The sequence below is a fragment of the Macaca fascicularis genome, chromosome 3 (genome assembly GCF_037993035.2).
Source record: "Macaca fascicularis isolate 582-1 chromosome 3, T2T-MFA8v1.1".
NCBI classification, from domain to species: Eukaryota; Metazoa; Chordata; class Mammalia; order Primates; family Cercopithecidae; genus Macaca; species Macaca fascicularis.
In genome coordinates, this window is record NC_088377.1 from 111,618,718 (window position 1) to 111,642,889 (window position 24,172).

The following is a 24,172-nucleotide window of genomic DNA, read 5'->3' on the forward strand; positions in this document are numbered from 1 at the left end:
CACACACACAGAAACAGATATTGATGGTGAGTTTTGTTCTCTCATGCCTCTAGAATATTTAACAAAGATTAAGAAGTAAAATCGCTGGTCACAGCATATAAAGTTTTCCTATTAAAAGAAGAAACCACAGTCCAAATATGCTTTAGAAAATAGTACAGTAATGCTTTATAAATACTACTTAAACTGCAAATTTTCAAAAGACTTCAGCTATTTCTTTAATTACTTTTGCAGAAAAGGAATTCCCAAAATCAATTTTTTTACGTTTAAAAAATACTGCAGAGGAACAAAACACTGTATTTTAATAATCAAGTTATCTTAAGGGATTAGATCCATATTAAATCCCTTAAACACATTAAAATGATCTTTTCTGAGTTGCTAGTTTGAAAACCTTAGTTTAAAAAAAAACCCTTTGAGCATTAAACAAATAAATATTGCTGACAATTCCACTTCAAGTCATCAAATTTTAAACCTTGCTACGACCTGATTTTGAACTGGCCTAATACCAGGGAATTATTTGGATCTGTCTCCCTCTTGTGGATAGTTCTTTTGCATGTGTTACGCCTTAAATCTTCTCAAAGTTTGAGTATGCCAAAACTAAATGGAGGCAAGGCTTTACTTAGACAGCAATTATTACTTGGCCAGGAGTAAGGAAGGCATAGTCAGGAGATATAGATACAAGCTGATTATTAAACAAGATGGCATATATTAGACTGCTTTAGCATTACATTATTTTTAAGGTTCAAAACAACAGAAATTAGCACCTTTGCCAGATAATGCTATGTTTGCTTCTTGAGATGCTCTGCAGACTCAATGATGTGAGCTGGTATGTAAATGTCAAAACTTCACAGTTGGGTCTGTAATCTACGCTTTTAATTAAACACAGACAATTTTGATGAGTCTAACTGCACTCTTTATCAGGTTTTGTTCTGAATAATGATCAGCTAACGATGAGGAAAGAGAGTCCATCGTTTACCCTGGTGCCTCTTACTTTCTCGTCCTCTATCTTTGCCTCTGAGAGGAGGAAGCTGCTGTTCTCTGCGATGCCTCTCTACTTCCTGTTCTTGCCTCTGCTGCTCCAGTTTCTGCTCCTTTTCTAGGAGTTCTTGTTGCTGTTTTATGGCTAGAAGTTCCTGTTGCAACTTGCGAGAAGAGAAAGACATGAGAGTGTGCAATTTCTTTAGGCTTCATAGTCATCACTGACCAAAACTGAAATGTTATGAGCTTTTGGAACTAGTTTGTATTTAGTTCATATTTGTACCCACTTTTTCTGTAAATCATTGAAATCTAAGGACAAGCAACTAATGCAGTGAAGGTCTTAACATCACCAACAGGCAAGTTTTAGGTAGCTCCATTATCTGTGCATCCCTCTCAAAACTAACTACTATAAATTCACTCAGGTCTTCTCATTTCCTTTAATTAAATCTTTATTTCCTTTAATGAATTTTCTTTGAACACACAAATAGGGAAAGGTAGGGACTGCTCCGAAGTCTATTTTACGAAGTCCCTCACATTATAAATGAACAACTGAAATCTTCCATTCTTAGCCTGAGAAATGGTGTAAAAATAATCAAGGCAAATACAGAATGGTGAGATATTAAGTTAATTTGGGGAAAGTTTACCTGAAGTTAACAAATGCTAAAAATTTCAAAACCTTACAGAGCAAGTTCTCAATAGACTAATGCAATGTATATATTCATAATATGTAGAATATATATGCTCTCAAAATATCAAAATAGCAAAAGCTTTATTCCTTCATTCAGTACACAAAAGCTTTTAGATTAAAGACACTGGTCAAGAAGAAACCACTTCCACAAAACTTCATTTTAATGTACTACTGTTTAGCTTTCTGAATCCCTTGAATTCACTTTCAAACAATGGATGAAATGAATATGATGCATTCTTGTTCTCTATTTTATTTTTATTTTTGAGATAGGGTCTCACTGTGTTGCCCAGGCTGGATTGCAGTGGCACCATTATAGCTCACTGCTGCCTCAATCTCCTGGGCTCAAGCGATCCTCCCACCTTAGCCTCCTAAGTGGCTAGGATTACAGGCATATACCACCATTCCTGGCTAATTTTTTTTTAATTATCATTTTTAGTGGAGACAAAGTCTTGCCATGTTCCCCAGGCTAGTCTCAAACTCCTGGTCTCAAGTGATCCTCCAACCTTGGCCTCCCTAGCTGCCAGGATTACGGGTGTGAGCCATCTTGCCCAGCCTGAAACATTCTTTTTAATAGACATCTTGAGATGTCCACTTCCATTCAGACTGAGAAATATATATCTATGAACTATAGTAAATGTGCTTACTGAGGAATAACTAAGGACCTTGAGTTCTACTTAGGTTCTGACATTAGTAGATATGAAATCTGGACAAGTTACTAAACTACTCGGAGTCATAGTTCCTCATATGTAAGAGAGAGAACAATCTCTCTTTAGCCACATATTTATAATGTACATAAAATTTAGTTTTTAAGTTTGAACCCTATTGATTTTAATTATTATTATTATAGGTTGAGCATCCCTAATCTGAAAATCCAAAATCCTAAATACTCCAACATCTGAAATAGTTTGAGCACTGACATGATGCCACAAGTGGAAAATTCCATACCTGACCTCACGTGATGAGTTCCAGTCAAAATGCAGGCACACAACACAAAGTTTAGTCAGCTTCACCCAGAGAAAAAAGACCCTTCCAGCCCCCGTTCAGCTGCAATACATTTTTTCCACATACACCCAGATTCACCCACATAAGCACACTCACAAAAGGTAACAAAATGGCATGTGTGTGGGCAAGACATGCCAATGGCATGTTCCTCACATTCAGACTCAGCAACGATAGTGATGCCAAACAACCACAGATTGTCCACATTGGTGGTTGAGACAATGACACCTTTCCTTTCCGAAGGTTCGATGTACCCAAACTTTGTTTGAAGCACAAAACTATTGGCAATATTGTATAAAATTGCCTTCAGGCTATAAGATGTATATGAAATATAAATGAATTTTATATTTTGACTTGAGTCCCATCTCCAAGACTCTCATTATGTACAGATATGTAAATATTCTAAAATCCAGAAAAAAAAATCCAAAATCTGATCTATTTCTAGTCCTGGGAATTTCAGATAAGGGATACTCAACATGTGTTTGTAACTTTCAATACTAATGAAGTTAGTAAATTTTGTTTTTTGTATTAGGTGCCTAAAACTCTTGATTTTATACCAAAAAGTAATAGAAAAAAAATAAAAAGCTATTATATGGAATGGCATCAGAGTCACTCTGGAGCAACAGGAAGCTAACTGTGTATATCAACCATAATAGCCTTATTACTCACAGAAGGACACAGAAGCATTTCTGGTTACTCTTCATATTAAAATCTTCAGCGTTTTGGCTTCAATACAGCAGTGCCTTAATGGGGGTTATTATTCCATTGTAATGAAATAATATTCCATTATAGCAGGAGGAATGCTTAAATTCTGCCTTACCGTTAAATTCTATACAGATACTTGGGTTGGTCAAATTAATTTGGTGCCTCACCCAAAGCCCCAATGCATCTGAACTTTAATCTTTCATAGGAATCTAGACAAGCACACAATTTAATTACCATAGCTACTATTCATTGTCAAAGATTGCATGAATGAGTTTTAAAACAATAGAAAGAAATAAAACTTTAGCCCTCTATTTCTAGATGTTCTGGCCCATGAGAAAGGCAGGGCAACTTAAGAGCTTTGGAGGCAGACAGGCAAGACTGTAAATCTTGGAGCAACAATTTATTGGCTGTGTAGCCTTGGAAAGGTAACATTATTTCTCTCTACCTCAGTTTACTAGGTGGAAAAATTGGATAACAGCATCTAACTCAACAAATGGTGATTATTACAGAAGCTAAAGACTCAAAAAGCTAATATAAATAAAGCATCATGTACTGTATCTTTCCCATAAAAATAAAATCTTAATGAAAAACATCAACTTTTAGCTTTATCCATAAAAAATACAAGACAAAATAAAAATTCTAAAAATCAATAAACTTCCTAATCTGAAAAGATAATATTAATTATGTCTTTGGTTTCTAAGAAAACAAATTATTATTTTAGAAAATCATTTTAAAAGCTAAATTTTCCTTTTAGCTATCTCATAATCCTTTTTTCTCACAGGAGTCACTTTTTCAATATTTTCCAGATGTCAATAAACCTACACTATTGTTTTGTTTGTGCCAAATGAACAATTAATTATCTACTTGCTACTATTACCTTTTGAGTAAAATTAAGCAATAAATTTCTTTCTAAACAATTTATATCAATTTTATAGCTATAAAAGGCAGCAATAGAAATGAAAAGAAGTATCTAAAGCAGTAACTTATCAGTATTGCCCTGTATTTAGGGAAACATGACTCACATAAAGCAGCAAGTGAACTACACCGATCCTTACATCTTAAAAGTATGGTGAAAAATGTACATTTTACTCATTTCTCTTTGCCATCCTAACATGCTGGAAGGAAAGAAACAGATCTAGGTATCAATGTTTCTATTATTGTTTCAAAGGTTAAATTTAAATAATGCTTCAGTATTCATTTAAAAATAAGTCTAAAAACTAAAGAAAGGCTACCCATACTTCAAAATGTAGCCATGAGCTACTGATTCCATTTGGGATAAAAGAAAGTACTCTCACTTTAAGGTATTTTATAGATCAATAATATACAAGAGTTCCTTTTGGAAAGTTCACTAGTAAAAGAAAAAAATGTATTTTATATCACTTGTCAAAGAGCCTTTTTAGACATATAAGATAATAAAGTTCTTCCAGGATTAAGAAACATCTTGTAAACCAAGTAATATAGAGAAGATAGAATTTTTACTTCCTTAGAAACTGTCATATTAATGTGGTAAAATTATATACTATTAACATTAGTTATCTATATCAACCCTCTACTGATGTGCTTGTACTTGATATGCAAACAATAAATTAAGTTCCTATAATACAAAATAATAAAGTATGAGATAACATAATTTATTACATTCATAAATTAGCAAGTGTTTGTCATCTTGAGTTGTATATAAAAATAAAATTTTTATTGTGACTCTTTGCTGCTTTTCTCTGTCATAATAAATTCAAATTAAATAGCCTTGTTTCAACTGTCTTTGTCAAGAAGTTGTGAGATGTTTTACAAATAAAGCTAAAGTAATATTTATCTCTGGAGATACAAAATAAAAAAACAGACACTTCTAATATTATTTGATAATAAGCTATTATTTTAAATTCTGGAATATGGATATATTTGTGCTAGAATAATTTAAACAACTTTAGTCTCAAATTGTCAACTACTCCCAAATACTTTCAATAAATCTTATCTACAGTCTATAAAAACATTTGTACCAGTTTCTCCATTTATAACTCCCTTAAGCTTTTTATTATACTATTATTATGAATGTATACATTATGAGTTTTTTTCTATAAGGAAGATTAGGACATACTCAGAACATCTACTTATACACCATGTTTGTTTTTCAAAAACAGCTGTCTTCACATAAGGTGACTAATTTATCCTTTCTCACAAATAGTATACGTAGACTCTTCAGAAATGAAATATAAAATGGGTCTTCTAGGCTCATGCTTCTTCCTGGTGGAGAACAGATGGGGCAAATGAACAAAATCACGTAGGAGAGAACCTAAAATTAGGATAGGAAGTTACTATTCCCTACTATTGATTCCATATGCTAAAGGATAAAGAAGGTCCCTCTGAGAAGCAAAACAGGTTTTAACAGGTACTTACCCAAAGTTTTCACTAGTAAAATCACAATTCCCTTCAAGCCATATATCCATGTCTTAATCACAGTGAATCTACCCGCAAAGTGTTCCCATGGGCACTGCTCATGCCCACCACGGTGCAGATTCCTGAGTAAGGTCACAGACAAAGAAGCATTTGCTACCTTGATATGCTCCTGAAGCTGAGCCTGGTGCTGCCGTGTCAAGTTCTCATGCTGCTTCTGAAACTCTGCTATCAGGAGCTGCTTCTGGATTTGTTGCTGCTGCTGGATAAGAAGTAATTCCTGCTGCAATTGCTTCTCACGGACAACAGGGTCCACCACGGGCATCATCATCCTGAGGTCTGTCCTTAGGTCTAAAGGTGAGATGGGCTCCAGGCCCACAGGAACTTCTGACTTCACATCCACTAAAGAACCAGAAAAAAAGGGAAATGGAGTGGAGGAGGGTAATAGAGGATTGGAAATTAGCACATTGATTTGGAAACAAATAAAAAGTATATGACATTATACCCTGTACAACAAATTTTATGCCAATGACTCTAGCCATTTCTTTATAATGATGATATAAAGGCATTTGTACATTAGTTTTGATAAATGGGCCATAAGCTAATTTCAGCAATTTGCACTCTTCCATGAATCTTCCACAATTCCCTTTTACAAACAGATGATTTCAATTGCTCTCTGGTATCGGCCATTCATAAAACTTACTCTACTGAACCCCTAACAACAATCAAGTCAGCGAGGACAAAAAAAAAAAAAAAAAAAAAAATGGAATTATGTTGAGGAAAAGATGCCCTAAGAGAGAACTTCCACCATGACTAAATTTGTACACTTAAGAACATCTTCCTTTGTAATCAGAGTCAGAAGATATCTTAAACTTTACAAAGTAAAGGTTGTAATATAATGTATTTGCAGCACTGTTGGATGTACCAAAGACAGAATACAAAACTGCATGCTAAAATGTGGAAAACGGTGATTAACCACAACAATGGTGCCAGATCCAAACATCAAGGAGTGAAAGTAGCCAAGTTTCTGAGTCCTGATGTTTAAATGGTAACAATCTGTATCTCAGCTACCTCACTCCTAAAATAAATAAGGTGGAAAAAGTATGAGGAAACTTAAAACAAGTATTTAATCAAACCACTGGAGTAAAAAAAGATTTGATGATCTGAGAATAACTATAGATGATAATATTTAAATTTATACAAATTAAATTAGAAAATAGATATAAAATTCTTAGCAAAAACTCTTAGTAGATAAGAATGCTGCTTTCTAAAGGCTTAGTTTAAGCAGAAAAACTCACAGACAGGGTAGCTATCCAAATATACCATTTATTTATTGTTGGTGTCCATTCTGATATTCTGAATGACCAGCATCCATGCCAATCTGGTTGTTAAATATTTTGAGTATGACCCTTACCCACAAGAATCAGGAAAATTGTGTAGTTCACTGTAAAAGGTTAAGCTAAAGACAACAGGAATTTTGGAGTGGAAATTGGCAAACTGGATTCCATGGCTTATCAAAAGAGGCCAGTCACTACTCAGATATAAACAATTATTGGTGGGAGTTGATGGGGGAAAAGAAAATATAGATCCAGTGTAGACAGAAATAATTGTTAACTGAAAATTAAATTGAAATATTTTTTGGGGGGTGGAGAGCTCACTTTTTCACCCAGGCTGTAGTGCAGTGGTGCAATTATAGTTTAATGCAGCCTAGAACTTCCTGGCTCAAGGGATCCTTCTGCCTCAGCCTCCCAAGCATCTGGGACTTTAGGTGCATATTACCATGACCAGCTAAATTTTTCTTATTTTTTTTATAGCTGGGGTCAGGGTAGTGGGGAGCTGGGGTGCTATCTTGCTATGTTGCCAAAGCCGGTCTTGAATTCCTGACCTCAAGTGATCCTCCTGCCTGACAGGCTCCCAAGTTCTGAGATTATAGGCACGAGTAACAGCACCAGGCTCTTCAAAAGTTTTAAATACTCCAGGAACCAAACAAAATGCTTCAATCTTTACATGTACCAGTTTTCAAATTCTGCTGTATAATCTAAATGCTTATTTGATTCTTTGATGTGTGTAACATTGAAGATGTTATTAATTTCCCTAGGCCTCTGTTCCCTCATCTGTAACCTGGAGATAATAACAGTAAGTACTAATAGCATGTAGCACATCCCTTAACAGATGTTTGTTTTTGCTTTTTTATGATATAAAAATGGAAATTTCTTATATATTAAAATAAACCATCAATAGTAAGTAGCTAACAAAACAAAAATATTCGAAACAAATATGAAAATAAAATGGTACATAATTTCTACTAAATATTAGAAAATAAACACTAAAACATCTAGATCAAAACAAATAAAAGAATACAACAACTGAAAATCACCTTCACTAGTAAAGAATTGCAAATTAAGAACCGAAATAGAGCATCATTATTATCATATATATGACCCACGTATATACATAAGTGTGTACAATGCCCCATTGTATAGGCTAAGCGTATGACCAAAGAGACAATTATTTATTGCAAGTGGAGCTGTCAACTGGTAAAAAACTTATGCAAAACCAACTTGGTAATACGTATCAAGAGATGTTACATATTTCTACCATTCGATTCAGGTTCATCAACTCTAGGATTATATCTCCAGGAGATAATACTAAATAGGGAAAAAAAATAGTCCAACGCTATACTATTTACTAGAGTTATATTATTGTTATTGAAATCACCAACTACAAGGAAATGTCTCAGCAAAATATGTCACATCCATTTGGTAGAAAAACTATGCATTATTAAAAATAATGTTTATGGGAACATTAAAAAAGTTGTAACATTAAATGAAAAAAGTGATATAAGTGATATTTACACTATGACAACCATTTAAAATATATACATATAAGTAATGTAGTCAAAATAGATTTATCAAACCCCTTAAAGTCCGAGGCTTCATTCTAGATGTTGGAGTTTGGTATTTTAAAAAAAGACAAAAATTCGAGCCCTTATTGAGTATATATTCTACCACGGTTTTTAAGTCGTATTAGTTTTTAAATTCTAATAGCAATGACTGGTGATGTAGATAACAGAAGATGGCTGTATTTTAGGTGGAAATATGAATGATTCTCCCTTTACTTTTCTATATTTTTCCAAATTGCATCTAATGCTCTATTACTATAAGTAACTAACTTAGATTTGCAGATTCCAGTTTGGAAACTACAAAGTTAATTTTCCATGCGAATTTAAGAGTTATTTTCAGTGAGGAAAGAAAGGCTAACAGAAATCCTGTCTACAGATGTTAAGGCTTCATATACTTAAATGTCCTTGCTGGTCATCTGAGTTGAATGTCCATGTGCATGTGCCTGTGCTTATAGACTGATAGCAATCTTGGGTTGCTAACATTGGTTATTTTGCCATGGATTGACCAGAAGTTTGCAGTGATGGTACTTTATGTGTCACTTTAACGAAAATGGGAAAATAATTTATAAATGAACTATAGGTTGATGGACATTGACTTCTCAAACATGATATCTGTGAAAGGAAAGAAATTAATCATGACAAGTTCAGATGCAAATTAGAATGATGGCCTGTAAGATCTCTTAATTGCAGCACCCAATGTAGAACTTTTAGTAAGGCTCTAGAGTAACATGAAATATTGAACATTAATTTAAAGAGTTGGCATAATTCCAACCAAAAGCAATGGCAGTTAAAGATATATTTCATTTTTACATTAAACAGGCCAACTACAGCCTTCAGCTTTTACATGGAAATCCCAAAAAACAAAGGTCAGAACTTAACCCTATAAAGACAAAATGTAAAAATTCAAGAGACCCTGGGGCCTCTTCTTGCTGGCATTCTTGTTATCCATGAACTACAAACATCAAACCTCTAAAAAAATTTTTTTAAGATAAGAAAAAAAGTCCTACAAGTCTCTGAAACAGTTATTGTAAACCTCAAAGGGTAATTTGACTTCTTAACCTGCTATCCCAACAGAAATGATTGTGTCTAACTGCTTGCCTTTGTTCAGAGACTAATCACCAAATTGTGAAAAATCACCCTCAACTTACAAAAACTGCTCTTGATTATAAATAATTGCCCAAGACTGAGAGAAAGTGGCAGGCAAGATCCCAGTCTTTCATCCAATTTATTCAGCAGCAATCCACATTCCATTTGTCTAGACTAAATATAGCAGCGTTTATACAAGAAATCAATAGTGCTTGCAGAGAGGAGAGCAAAGGCATGAATATTTCATCAAACTCAGAGAGAAATGGCAATCAGCACACTGATGGTTCTGTGCAGGTCATCTTTGGCCCGCTAGATTAGTTCCTGTTACTTGGACAATAGCTCATCTCTGCCTAATCATAATCATATCATAGCCATTCTTTCTATTTTTAACATTAATTGCATTGTGGGTGACAAAGGCTCATCATATTCCAAAAGGAATGTTGGATTTTTCTTACATCTTTTGTGACAGGCTGATAAGTCTCCCCAGGAGAAATAATAGTAACACAATACCAGGGCTGAGTTTCAACAAGTTACAGTCACTTTTACATCCCAGTATGTCTAAGAAAGGGCATTGTCCATAGCTTCCATATTATCATAATTAGAAATTAACTTACAGGGAAAAATTAACCATCATTTTTAACAATGGATAAATGGAATCATCTCTGTTCACAACATTCCTTGTCTGGGAACATGCAAATTCCTCAAAAATTACTTAGAGCAGGTGGCCAGTGATGCATATGTTATATTAGAAGGAAGCCGATGACAGCAAATATTAGTATTCACATTAGTTGTAAATAAAACATGTTTTTTAAACTGATCTCAAGACCTCTTGACACATGTAAGAAGGGACTATGATTTAGCTAGCTTTATTTGGACTCACCTTGTCTGTCTGAGGTTGCAAATAAATGCAAATGTATGCTATATTTATTATATTTCTATTATATGATTCACATTATTATATACCAAATGCCCAGTCAGAACATTTCCACATATATATTAACTAGTCTTAATTATTACCTTACAAAGTCCTGTCCATTCTTGACAATGTCTGTCTTATTTGTTCAATAGTTATTCCTTCTTTTTAATGTTTACAAGCTCAAGTGATTTTTAAGAAACATTTTGGTTTTTAGTGAACTTGTAAATGAAAGAGCTCTCATTTCAAAATAAAACCAAAATCCCAAATCATATAGGTGTTTATAATAATCACATTTATTTGACCATGAACACGAACATTCACGTTTAGCTTTAAATTTCTGTAACAATTTTTTTTTAATTCAAGGGTCATTAAAGAGTTCATTCAGAGTACTAAAGATAATCTAGTTACCATGGAGTATTGGTTACTTCTTCACTTTAGATGCTATTATTCATAGTATAATAAAACAGAATTTTCATATGTTCAAAAACTGGACTCTGGTTGCTACTTTATCAGTTGTCCTAAGCAAGATGCCATCCATTTTAATGTTTTAAGTAAACAACTTGCAAACTTCACGCAAGAAAACATTTTAAGAATACACAATTTTGTGCATGTACAACCATATGGCCCTTCTCAAAGCAGTAGAGTTCAAAATAATAGATTTTCTCACACACACACACACACACACACACACACACACACACACACGGGCATGGACAAAATCTCACCACAAACTCATATATACCAATTATTTAGTTAGGTTTTCCACTGAAAAAGGTGCTATAAAAATTGAAACCATGTTTAACAGCTTCAGTTAATATTTATAATTACAGAGGCCACAACTTGGTTATATCAACAATGCTGCCCAGAGCCATTTTATTCTTAAGTTCTTTTTACCTGGGAAATGGTTGTTCACAACACTGGCAATGGGACACATGAACTAAAATTTCTGGATTTGGGGATATACAAATGCTACTGTGATTATCTATTCTGCTTCTTCTGTTCCTCCCTTCATGCATGGAAACCTGTGAGAGTTTGGGCATGCTAACTCCATGGGAAGAGGCTGCCTTCTATACTGTTTTCTGCTTTAACAATGTTCAACCAAATATGTATTTAATATCAGTAGTTCAGGGTCCAGAAAAGATTGTGGAACAGATGTCTCAAGGTTTCCTTAATGTGTGATCCATAACAACAGTTTACTGCAAATTCTGCAGAAAAACCCTTATACAAAATTTCAACAGGAGTAGATATCTTCCATCAACTCCTTTTCATTTTATCGTTCTATCATTAACATTTTCATTTCTCTGTTCTTTGTTGCAGACTTTAATATTTGCCATGGCAGGCTGGTTCTATTAAATTACATTTACATGTATCATGATGATAACATGTCATCTCTAAAACTCTGATCAATACCAAGATGTGCACTGATGCTAACTTAGCAGGTGGTGTTAGAGATTACTTTCTCCTCTATGATATGTGCGGCCTTACCCTACTGTTTCTGTACTTTTTCAGCAAATCAAAATCAATAAGGAATAACTTCCTATAGAAATACTCAATACCAATTAGGAAGTTATCTGGTTTAAACTGTGACTCAAACTCTGTGCACGTACATATGCAATTCTACCAGTTATCTGGTCTGCTAACCTAACACAGTTTTCATTGGGAGCCTTCTTCAAAAGAAAATGAAGAGGCCTTGAGGACTGAATTTCCATGAGTAGCACACTGAAGTGTTTGTTCTAATCATACCATCTCATGTTGAAATATTAACCGCCTTGAAGAATCTAAAGAGTTTTCTCTGGGACGGCAATGAGAAATACCTAGCTTTCCAGAATTCAAGGATGCTAGCACCACTTCTTTACTATTGGTTATGTTCTTTGCCTGATAAATGTCCCCCAAAAAGTCAGACGTGATCTTCCATACCAGTTTATATTTCTCTCGGATGATGAATGTGGCCTTGGAATCACTGCTTCTAACCATCCTGAAATACGACGATGAGGGACTGGGGCCAGGCCTCTAATTCTCTGTGGAGAAGGGGCCTCCAGGGCTGGCCTACAGAGCAAAGCTACTGAGAAGAGTGACAGAAAACAGAAAACAGGTTTTCTTCGGGTAACATGGCCCAAAATCCACCTGGAGAAAGCTGATCACCTCTGCTCAGTAGTGCTTCTTTCCGCAGGCTAACATGTGTGAAGGAGTCATCACGAACAGCAGGCCAAAACACCTTCGATATCATTGGGTGGAAAAGAGGAGAATGAATTAGGGCTGCACTACAGCTCAGAAGAAGCCCAGTCAAAGCTCAAACATTTTCCCTCAGTTTGTGGAGGTCACTCACCACCTTGTTTCTCTGGCTTCAACATCACAAAATACTCACAGTTCCCTGAAGCTGCTAGGTCCGGAGCAGAGCACTCTGGGAAAGGGATCTTTGGGATTCTAGCTCCTGAAGGTCAAGCTAAGCTGGTGGGGATGGAGGTAGAGATGGAGGTGGAGGCAGAAGTGGGGGCATGAGCAGGGAGGATGTGTGTGTTGAGGGGAGAGGGGACAGCTGTCAAGGATTTTTTATTTTTTATTTTTTTTAACAACTTCTTCTTTTTCAGTCTCATTCTTTCTATCCACGCTATGTATTACGGATTGGGTTTTGTAAATACTGTTTGCCCCAACAAATCTTACCACAGACAAGTTTCACCAACACCTCTCTAGGCTTATCTCTTGCTACCTTTTTTGGAGGGTAAACCACAGTCTCTAACATATAGTTTCCTTCCTGCCTTTCACACTATGTTTCTTGCCCGTGTCTTCCTTCTTTATCAACTTAATTCAACAAACATTTTTTGAGCATATGCTATTACTCTGCTAAACACAATGAAAATAAAAATAAAAAGTATAATGTGGTCCCCGCTTGCCAAAGCTCACAATAAAGTACATATAAAATGGGGTTGGGCAGGGTGGGGCAAGGTAATCAGGTTCTGTGAATAGGAGAAAGGCATGAGAGAGGCATACAACTGAAAAATAATGTCCTATGTCATTTGTTACGGAGAAATTTTGAAAAAGAGAAACCACTGACTATTTCAGGTAAAGTCAGAAAAGGCTTCACAAAGAAAGCATGTTTGCCTAACCCTCCCTACGCCACCAAAAACACAGAGATGTGAACTCAGGGCCGAAGAGCATACACACAGGAACAGGAAAAGAAAAAGGAAACTGCAATGACTTGTGATTGGACTCTACTAGGCACAGGTGGAATGAAAGGTCAGAAAGGTAGACAGGAGACCTGGTTATTTCACAAAACAAGCAGTGTGGCAGAAGCCATGGCCACCAGTGTCAGAGAGACAAGTTATTCAACCCTCAGCAGCCTCTGAGTTTATTCCCTTACAAAATCCGGCCTATTTAGTTGTGAGATGTAAATGAGACTTTAAAAACTTTCCCTTATTTTGTGAACACTAACTGACATATTGACATCAGATGATTTAAAGTAGAATAAAGGCATGAAGGAACAGTTTATGTCTGGTGGAAGTATGTCATGGAATGGGAAACAAATGGAAAAGAATCTCTCTCTCTCTCTCTTTCTCTCTCTCTCTCTCTCATTTTCTCTCTCTCTGCAGATCCCTTCCATTCCTAGGGCTTTGCTTCCTCTATGTTGACAATTCTATCTCCAGCTTAAACATCTATTCCACCAAATGTGCAACTCATATGTACAGGTACTACTGGGACTCTCTTTAGCTCTCTCTTACTGTTCTTTTCTCCAGTATCCCCGTTTTTTTTTTTTAATCATTGAAGACACAGGAGAAACAGAAGTGATAGTGACTCCTCTCTCTTCTATTATCTATATCTAATTGACAGAAATTAACTTTCCTACTCCTAATTTTTTTTTTTGAGACAAAGTCTCACTCTGACAGCTGGAGTACAGTGGCCCGATCCGGGTTCAAGTGATTCTCCTGCATCAGCCGCCCGAGTACCTGGGACTACAGGTGTGTGCCACCATGCCTGGCTAATTTTTGTATTTTTAGTGGAGATGGGGTTTTACTACATTGGCCAGGCTGGTTTTGAACTCCTGACCTCAAGTGATCCTCCCACCTCTGCCTCCCAAAGTGCTGGGATTACAGAGGTGAGTCACCCCGACTGGCCCCTACTCCTAAATAGTTTTTGAAGCCATCAAGGTCTCTCCACCACCGCTGCCTGTTTTATTGAAGTACTTCTTTTAGGTTTCTGGCTAACACTCATCAGTGGAGCCTTTGTCTCTAACACGGCTGGCCTGTTTCTCCATAGTGTGCTTTCTCTGTATAGCTGGGGTCAGGGTAGTGGGAGCTGGGGTAGTATCTTGCTATGTTGCCAGCCTCAATACTACCTGTCCTCCACTCACTCAAGCCACACAGATTTTTCAGTTCCTTAAACATGCTGTGCATTCCAGGGTCTCAGAGATTTTCCATATGTGTTCTCTCTTCCTAAAACCTTTTCCCCAATACCAACACATTTCTCTAGATTAGTCCTATCCTTCATATCTTAGCTAAATCATGATTTAATATAGATGTTTTTCTTAGTTTTATTTAATTTTTCCAATACATTTCTCAGTTCTTTTCATAACATTCATTTGTCTATCTTTGCCACTATTCCGAATTTCATGAGGGCAGGGACTATGTTTTCAGTGCTTAGCACAACATGAAAACATAGTAAGGCCTCAGTGCATGTGTGGAATGAATGAATGAATAAATGAATGAATAATAGTCTCAAGAATATTATGGGAATAAAATTAGTAACACATGTATACATCTGCATGTATATGTTCACATACACACATACCCAATTAAAATCCTAAAGCAACTACTTACTGGGCTTTTTGACTGTTTGAATTAAAAAATATGCTATTTTACTACTTAAATTTTTAAGTTAATGCATTTCTGGCAACACTGCATAAGTATTTGAAAACAATCTGAAAAGTTTTTCCACCCAAGGTGTCATTTTGCATTTCCTAGACTCCACCATCTCTCTTAAAATTCAATGTGCTGACACGTGACAACCATCACAATGGAGTAAGTGAACAGTGAGGAAAAGAAAACTTACCCATTCATGCTGTTTGCCTTAGTAGGGATAACCAAGTATAGGCCACATCGTGAATTATTTAAATAATAATGCCTAATTCATGATTGAATACTCCATGTTATATTATTGAAAATTACACCAGAACTGGTAAGCAGCAAGCTAAGAGTTTTTTTTTTCAAATCTTCCATTTTAAAGATAAATAATTAAATTAATAAATGTAAATCTAAAAGGTAAATCCTTTTAAAGTTATTTAATCAAAATTCTTTGACATTTTAGCTAAAATAACCAACAGTTGAATTTAGAATTTTTTTTTTTTGAGACATGATGAAATGCTTATTACTGAAGGCTCTTCATTAAAATGTGTAGTCTTGAAAGGCAATTTTTTTTCAGGAAAAGTAAATTAAGAAGTTTGAATTTGCTATCACCAAAAATAGAAATTGGGAAAACATGTGACGGCAGTGGCTGGTCTGCCCAGAAGGGCTGCTGCCATGACACCAGCTGCAGTGGGGGCGGGGGCTGCCCACTCCATGTAGCCCGCAGGAGCTGGGAACAGGCGGGAGCCCCGCCTGATTCCGAGTTGAGGGGCAGAAGCCCCACCCTCCTGGGTGCAGCTGCAGCTGTGGACCCAGGTATCCCTGTGCACAGTCGGGGACCTGGTAGGTTCTCTGCTCCCCACAGGCTTGGAAGTGCTTGCTCCCGCTGCCTGGCCTCTCCATGCTCCCAGCACTCGCTCTGATTTCGAAGCGAAGTTCAGGTCAAGCCCAGGCACTGTCGCAACCCGGCTGGGTATGTGCATGCTCAGGGCAGCACTGACCCGCCAGTCCCCTGCTGTCTTGGCCTTCTCTGGACTTGGGCACCAATAAGCATGAGAAGAATGAGAGCAGCTCAACAGGGGCCTGCAGGTGCCCCTCGGCAGCAACAACCTGGGAACCGTGAACGACATGATTGATGGCAGCAGGAGGCAGACAAGTTCCTGGGTAGAAAGGGGAGGGTCCCTGGTGAAGCCCACCTTCAAGCTAGGGACAGTCAAAAGCCTAGGGGCCAGACCGTCAGTTCCGTGGACCAGAGTGAGAACTTCCGGTGCTTTATCCGGGCCCACCCATGGCCGTCCCTGGACCAATTAACACGCACTCCCTCTCCTCTGAAGTGCATAACCCTGGACTCAGCGGACTCAGGCAGAGGATGGGACAACCTGCTTGCCCATAGAAGCTACCCGTTCTAGGTCACCTCTCCGCGGAGGGCTGCACAGACGTCTGGACTACTAACTGTGGGAAGGAGATACCCACTGCAGGTCTCCTCTCCACTGAGAGCTGGACACGTGTTGGGATGACCTGCCTGGAGAAAGGAGCTAACCACTGTGGGTCTCCTCTCCACTGAGAGCTGGACACTCGTCAGGATGACCTGCTTGCAGAAAGGAGCTGCCCATTTGGGGTCTCTTGAGAACTGTTCTGCCGATCAGTGAAGCTCCTCTTCGCTTTGCTCAGCCTCCAGCTGTCCGCATACCTCATTCTTCCTGGGTATGAAACAAGAACTCGGGACACATCAAATGACGGGACTAAAAGAGCTGTAATACAAACAGGGCTGAAACACGCCCTCCCGCTTGTCATGTTGTGGGCCATGAGGAGAGAGGGGCTGTGGCCCTTTGGGGAGCCCCCCGGCTCCCTGAGCCAGGGCTGTGACACTCTCTTTGGGGTTCAGTGGTTCCAGGCATCTCCAAGTTTCTGGGTGCCACTATGTTCCCTTCATCCAGACACGGATGCCCACAGCAGAAGCCACGTGCAGTATATGTGCTCCAGCCTCAGCCTCCTCGCATGGAGTTGGCACCTGCGCTGTTGCCTGGAGCTGCCTGCCCACCACAGCAGCCGGTGTGCCTGGCTGTGTACAGTGGCTAGACCCTGCACTCACTCACCCACACGCCCCTCACTGTTTCACGCCTTGCTAGTACTTGGCAGGTGTGGGATCTGGGCTGGTAGCAAAAGCCGAGTGCAGTCTGTTGAGTCAAGCGGGTGGAAAGAAACGGGCATGAGCGATACTTGGGCAGAAGGCACCACCTGCCACAGAGGTTTCTGGCTGGTGAAGCAACACCCTAGGGATCCCGTGACATAAGCAACACAGCCTCAGTTTGATAACAATACTGCCCAAATTGCACTTTAGTAATGCAGATAGTTTTAGCTGCTTTTCCACTATTAATATGATAACATTATCATGGAATAAAAAGAATTACTAAATTATCAAACATGAAAGAATCATTTTATAACAAGAATTATTTAAACTGACTAATCCAGAAATACAATTCTCCCTCAGTGATTCTGTTCAAGTTATCCATGTCTTTAGTTTCTTAAAGTGAACTACTACATGGCATAAATGAAAAGAAAAAAAAATGCAAAAAGCAACCTGTGCTTTGATTTACTATTCTCTTATTTCCCAGGGGTCTGAACAGGAAACAAAAATAACCACAAATGACTAAAATATCAGTAGGCCTTGAAATATCAACATTTAAGTTACAGCAAGCTAACTTCTTACTCAAAGCCTTTACTATTCTGATTTACTTAATTCAAACTCCCTGTCTGCAAATATGCTTTTGAATTAAGCAGTCATAACAAACCATAACACAAACATGAACTGCTAACTAATTTCTAATGGCCACTTAGTTCTAAAGTATCGCAATGTTTGCTAGTTCTTTACTATTTAAGAACTGGGTAAAAGCTTTATTCAGCTCCTTGCACTATGGAAACAAAATCAACCCAATTTATGGGACTCCAAGGTAATAGAAGCTAAGAACTTACATTAGTTTGTAATCCATATTATTTTGTAATTTGAGATTAGAATTCAATTTGATATAAAGGTACCTGAAAATGAAATCTTGACAAGATTTGAAATTTTAATGTTTTAAAATAGAAAATACAGGTAATAATTTAAAAGACTTACTTATTTAGCCAGATCCAACACTCTTCCTCTGGGATCTAAAATAAATTGACTTTTAAAGGAACTATGAGGAAGATGGTGCAAACCGTCCCCTTTCCCATATTTTTTTCTACAACTTATATTTTCTTCTAGGTCACAGACAAATACTTGGAGTTATAAGGAAATCCTCTGCCTCAAATATAGGGTTTCAAAATGAGAGGGAAGTTTTCTAGTCATTTGAAATAGCTATTTGTCATATTTGAATATGACAAATAGTCATTTGTGAAAATGACATGTTTGTGAATATGACAAAATAGTCAAATTTCCAATTTGACTAATTTGACTATTTCAAATAGCTATTTCAAATGACTAACAAAACTTTCCTCTCATTATGCAACCCTAATATTTGAGGCAAGGGATTCCCTTATAACTTCAGAACCTAGTATATTATGTAGCTTATACTATACATTTAATAAATGTTAGTTGAATAAATGATTGTTCTTAGCAAATACCCTTCTCTAACAACATTCTTTCTGAACAAATTACTCAGCAAATAAACTTTTTCAAAATGTTCCCACTCTTCTATCAGGAACTCTTGCTTACAAAAGCACAACACTATGTGCTATTTTGACAGAAAAAAAAAAGTTTTATCAGTGCGTGCTTCCTGCCACCAAGAAAGAATTACCTTTAGCCAGCACAAAATAGTTGAATATTTTCTGAAAGCCTCAGTGCTTAATATGTTTAAGACAACAACATACATGAAAATATGCATGAAAAGTAGGAAAAACAAAGCTGAAATGCCATGTGTGATACCTCCCTTCTCCTCTGCGATTCAGACCATGTCTTTGCCTTTTCTCTGCTCTAATCTTTTCAGTCCTGCAGAACAGGAATCGGGTTTCAACCAATGCTCTTATCTTTTCTCCAGAATTCAGATGTTTTCTAGTTCTGAGTAAATCTTTATTACCAAAAAAAAAAAAAAAAAAAAAGCTTAAAGCCCCACTGAAACTCCTAATATAGGACTGCAATGGCTTTTAGAAAAGAAAAACATTTCTTTAAATGGCTGGATATTTTCTTATCATCTTAAAATCTTACGAATAGTTCCAACATATAAAACCAACACGAGTGCAAATATTTTAGAAAAGAGGGAGAGGAAGAACCAACATTCTATCCTCTCACTTCCTCCCCTATTCCTTTCCCCCAGGGAATCCAGACTCCATGGAACTCAGTTTGAAAATCCGTGTTATAAGGGCATTATTTGTTTATTTTGCCAAATTCAAATCACAGGCAAATTACATTACTGTTTTTTCAAAGAAAATGCCACTCTTGTTTATGAGAATTGAAATTATGGGAATTTTAAAATTTTGAATTAAAAATAATAAAGTTATACTCTGTACATACGATTTAGAAAAAAATGGAATGTTAAAACATTTTAAAAATTCATGTAATGTGCTCATATTTCAAGCCTTGCCAAGCTAAATGGATTGGCAGTTATATTTATGTTATTGCCACATGGTGGCACCACTTTTGCTCTTAAAGAGAAATACCCAGTAACCTTTGTCAGGAAGCACTTTGGATATGTGAGTTTTAAAATAGGTGAGTTTTCAGGTCCTAAGCATTATAGTAAAATGTGATGTCCCTATATGTACTGATTCCAAGTTTGGTTTTCCAAACATGGGTAAGCACAAAGAGTAACAGCATAATTTTGGCCAGTCTCCCAAGTTTCTCTTATTCTAATTTGAATTATGGAACCAACACTAATTACAGCACTTACTGTGTAACAAATATTGTTCTGAATGCTTTATAAAGTAAATATTTATTCAATTCTTCTTTATGAGGTTGCAATATCTAGTAACCTATGGAACAGACGTGATTAGGATTCTTATTTACAAATGAGGAAAATGGAGGCCACAGAGGAACTTGGCCAAGGTCACACACCCACTAAGAGGTACAACAGGAATCAGAACACACACTGTCCAGCTCCAGCATCCATGATCTTAACCACTCCATTCCGATTCTATTTGACTTCTACAAAATAGGCTTTTCATTTTATTTCTACACATTTCACTCTGGAGTATACCTTGATACAGATGAAACTGAAAAATTTTTGTTAAAATAATATTACATATTTTTGTTTTTAAAGGTGAAGAAAAACATTTGTTCATAATTGTCAATATATTCCACAGAGACATGTGTAACTGAATATATTTCTTCATATTTTGACACATTTCTGTATTTTCAGGTGAGTCTAAAGCATCTTTCTTACACGTGTATTTCAGCACTCTTTTTAAGGAACAATTCTGTACTTAAGAATTCCAAATTTGATATTTCACCCTTTTCTTTTAGCTATGCAAAATTTTATTGAGTCTAGGCAATTAGCATTTTTTTTTTTTTTTTGGTTTTGTTTTTATTTTCCTTAAATTCATTATGGCTTTACTCTCCAATCTGTGAATCTAGTGATTCACAGGTAAAGACTGCCTGGTAATGAAACCACCTTTGGTACTTGATTAACTAAATCCCATTGGGTTATATCAGACAGAAAGAGAGACTAAATCATAATTAACTGTAAACAGTGTTAATGAGGTTTGGGTGTATTGTTCATAAATTTTGAGATTATTTTTTAATTGAAGAAAGTAGTAACAAAAAGGAAGAGGCAGCTGTTTTTTGACAGTATGAGAAAAGATTTGAAAAGACAGACTGTGATGGTCTATTTTTTTTAATTTCAGTTTTTTTTTTTTTTTTTTGGTTCCTTGTGCATCATAAAAGACAATTACTGGCCATTAAGGCACAACTAATTAGAGAAACAGAAGGTTCTACCACAAAGAAGAGCCTAAAGCTGTCAGAAAAATCCACTTTTTACATATACCTAAATAAATAAATATCTGTGCATTAATTGAAGACATTCATAATTTGGCATAAGAAAATGTAATAATTCTTCTCTGTGGCTTCTATTTAATTAGACTGTCATTAGAATTTCTATTTCTGGCAGAACTCATAGTATCTGTTTATAGAATTAGCCAATATTGAGAAAACCATCAGCATTACAGAATGCTTCTCAATACTCTAAGCACAGCTCTGAGATATCAGTCTGTAATTTGAGCCATACCTCTTTGTACAATCAAAAGTATAAGAAATTATTGAAAATATTTACAATGGGCCGGGCGCGGTGGCTCAAGCCTGTAATCCCAGCACTTTGGGAGGCCGAGACGGGCGGATCACGAAGTCAGGAGATCAAGACCATCCTGGCTAACACAATGAAACCCCGTCTCTACTAAAAAATAGAAAAAACTAGCCGGGCGAGGTGGCGGGCGCCTGTAGTCCCAGCTACTCGGGAGGCTGAGGCAGGAGAATGGCGTAAACCCGGGAGGCGGAGCTTGCAGTGAGCTGAGATAGCGCCACGGCACTCCAGCCTGGGCGACAGAGCGAGACTCCATCTCAAAAAAAAAAAAAAAAAAAAAAAAAAAAAAAGAAAATATTTACAATGAAGGTAACCATGCAGAACAGGAGTTAGGAAACTGTGGCTCATGGGTCAAATCCAGCTTGCCTAATTTTTTAGGGCCTGCAACCTAAGAATGATTGTTACATTTTTAATGGTTGGGAAAAATTTTTTTTAAGGAAAAATATTTTGTGACATAAAAATACATGAAATTCAAATTTCAGTGTTTACAAATAAAATTTATTGGAACACAGCCACTATCATTCACTGACTTACTGTGTATAGCTGCTTTTGCACTACAAAGTCAGAATTGAATGCCACAGAGGTAGTACAGCCTGCAAAATCTCAAATATTTATTATCTCCCCTGACACAAAGTTTGCGAACTTCTGCTCCTGAGAATCAATCTATGTCCAAATTTTATTTTATTTATTTTATTTTATCTTATCTTATTTTATTATTATTATTTTTTGAGACAGAGTTTTGCTCTTGTTGCCCAGGCTAGAGTGCAATGGCATGATCTAGGCTTACTGCAACCTTCGCCTCCCAGGTTCAAGTGATTCTCCTGCCTCAGCCTCCCGAGTAGCTGGGATTACAGCTATGTACCACCATGCCCAGCTAATTTTGTATTTTTAGTAGAGACGAGGTTTCTCCATGTTGGTCAGGCTGGTCTCGAACTCCCAACCTCAGGTGATCCACCCGCCTTGGCCTCCCAAGCTTCTGGGATTACAGGTGTGAGCCACTGTGCCTGGCCCAATTTTTATTCTCACATGGTGGGATGTCCCTGTGACAATCAAATTTCCAAGCTACCTCTCTGCTGTAATGGTTGAATGAATTAGGTTAAAAGTTATCATAGTGTATTTCATCTAAAATAAAACATAGTTAGGAAATAGAATATAATGACAGGAGAACACCAAGTAAAAGAAGTTCTAAGTATTTTCACTAGACTGATATATTAATTTTAGACTTTGTTGATTGCTCTTCACAATATGCAGTCAACTGGAAAACAAAAATACAAATAAGAATGATGGTACTTTAAAATGAGCAACATATGATGAGCGCTAGCTATGACTTTTGGATGGACTTTCTCTTTGAATACAGTTTTATTATTATCCCCATTTCACAGATGAGAATAATGAGCACTAGACAGCTTACAGTTAACTTTGCCATTGTCACATATACAATATTAGCTTTCAGTGTTTTTTTATCTTGCATATTTAATAATATGGTAAATACTAATTTAGAATGGTGCTAATGAAATACCCTGTATAACATTCCATACTAAAAGATTCAGGAGGGTTCTCCTAAGTTATCTCTTTTTCCATGAGACAGAGATAATATACCCTTCAATAAGCTACAAATAGAACAAATACTTGTTCAACTGAAATTTCATTTAATAAATTATAGCGAAAGGCACAAACTGTTCCAATCTGTGCAGCAGTTGCTACATAATTCCAAGCTTACAAATATATATATCTTATATGTATAAACTAACAAGGCACCAGTATATTTTATAGAAACCAACATTGGAATGGGTTTTGCAAAGGGATGGTTAGAAATTAAAGGATATTCTGTTCATTTGACATTTAAATGTTTGTTAATGTGTGGGTTGATATAGTTTATTCTGAATGTTTTAAAACCTTGAGGTTTTAAAGAAACATGTTATACACTTCAAAGCTGTAATAATAATACTATGAGTTTGGCTATCGCCCTAGTAATAGATCTGTAGTCAAACCACTACAGAAATTTTGTGCTTCATATGAAATAGTTCTGGTAGTTAAGTATTGTTTAAAAACTATGGGAAAAATATTTACCCAAATGCTGTTCCAGATATTAATGCAAATTTAAATTTATATAACCCAAGATCATAGGAAATATATTGCTAATCATAGAGTTTAGCAAAGCCGTTCTGAATCAAATGGCTTCTGCTTATTTTCCACAAAATTTATAATATAACTTAGATCAGACCAGTAGAACATGCAGTAGCTCGAGAACACATTATACAAAATTTTAAGTTCAAGCTTTTAAAAAAATGCTTTAAATGAATTGCTTGGAATTTATAAATCTTGAAGCTAAAAAGGTAAGTATTATCATGGTTAAACAAAAGAAACAAGAGAACAATAAACAGTGCAATTTTTCTCTATCCTAAGGTA

The 24,172-nt window shown here is 36.4% G+C and overlaps 1 protein-coding gene across 50 annotated transcripts in view; it reads right to left on the reverse strand.

Annotated features, from left to right (window-relative positions):
* HDAC9 (histone deacetylase 9) overlaps positions 1 to 24,172 on the reverse strand; it is a 921,222-nt gene that overhangs the window by 412,455 nt on the left and 484,595 nt on the right. For 27 of the 50 annotated variants that reach the window (XR_012432611.1, XM_065542224.1, XM_065542222.1 and 24 more), the window contains 2 exons: positions 5,919 to 6,160; positions 989 to 1,139 (listed from right to left, as the gene is read on the reverse strand). Coding sequence is in view for 47 of the 50 variants with exons in the window: in XM_065542224.1 (XP_065398296.1) it covers positions 989 to 1,139; positions 5,919 to 6,160 (393 nt within the window). In the remaining 3 variants the exon portion in view is untranslated. The remainder of the gene's footprint in view (positions 1 to 988; positions 1,140 to 5,918; positions 6,161 to 24,172) is intronic. The other 23 variants (XM_045387612.3, XM_065542223.1, XM_074035372.1 and 20 more) reach the window with 2 other exon arrangements.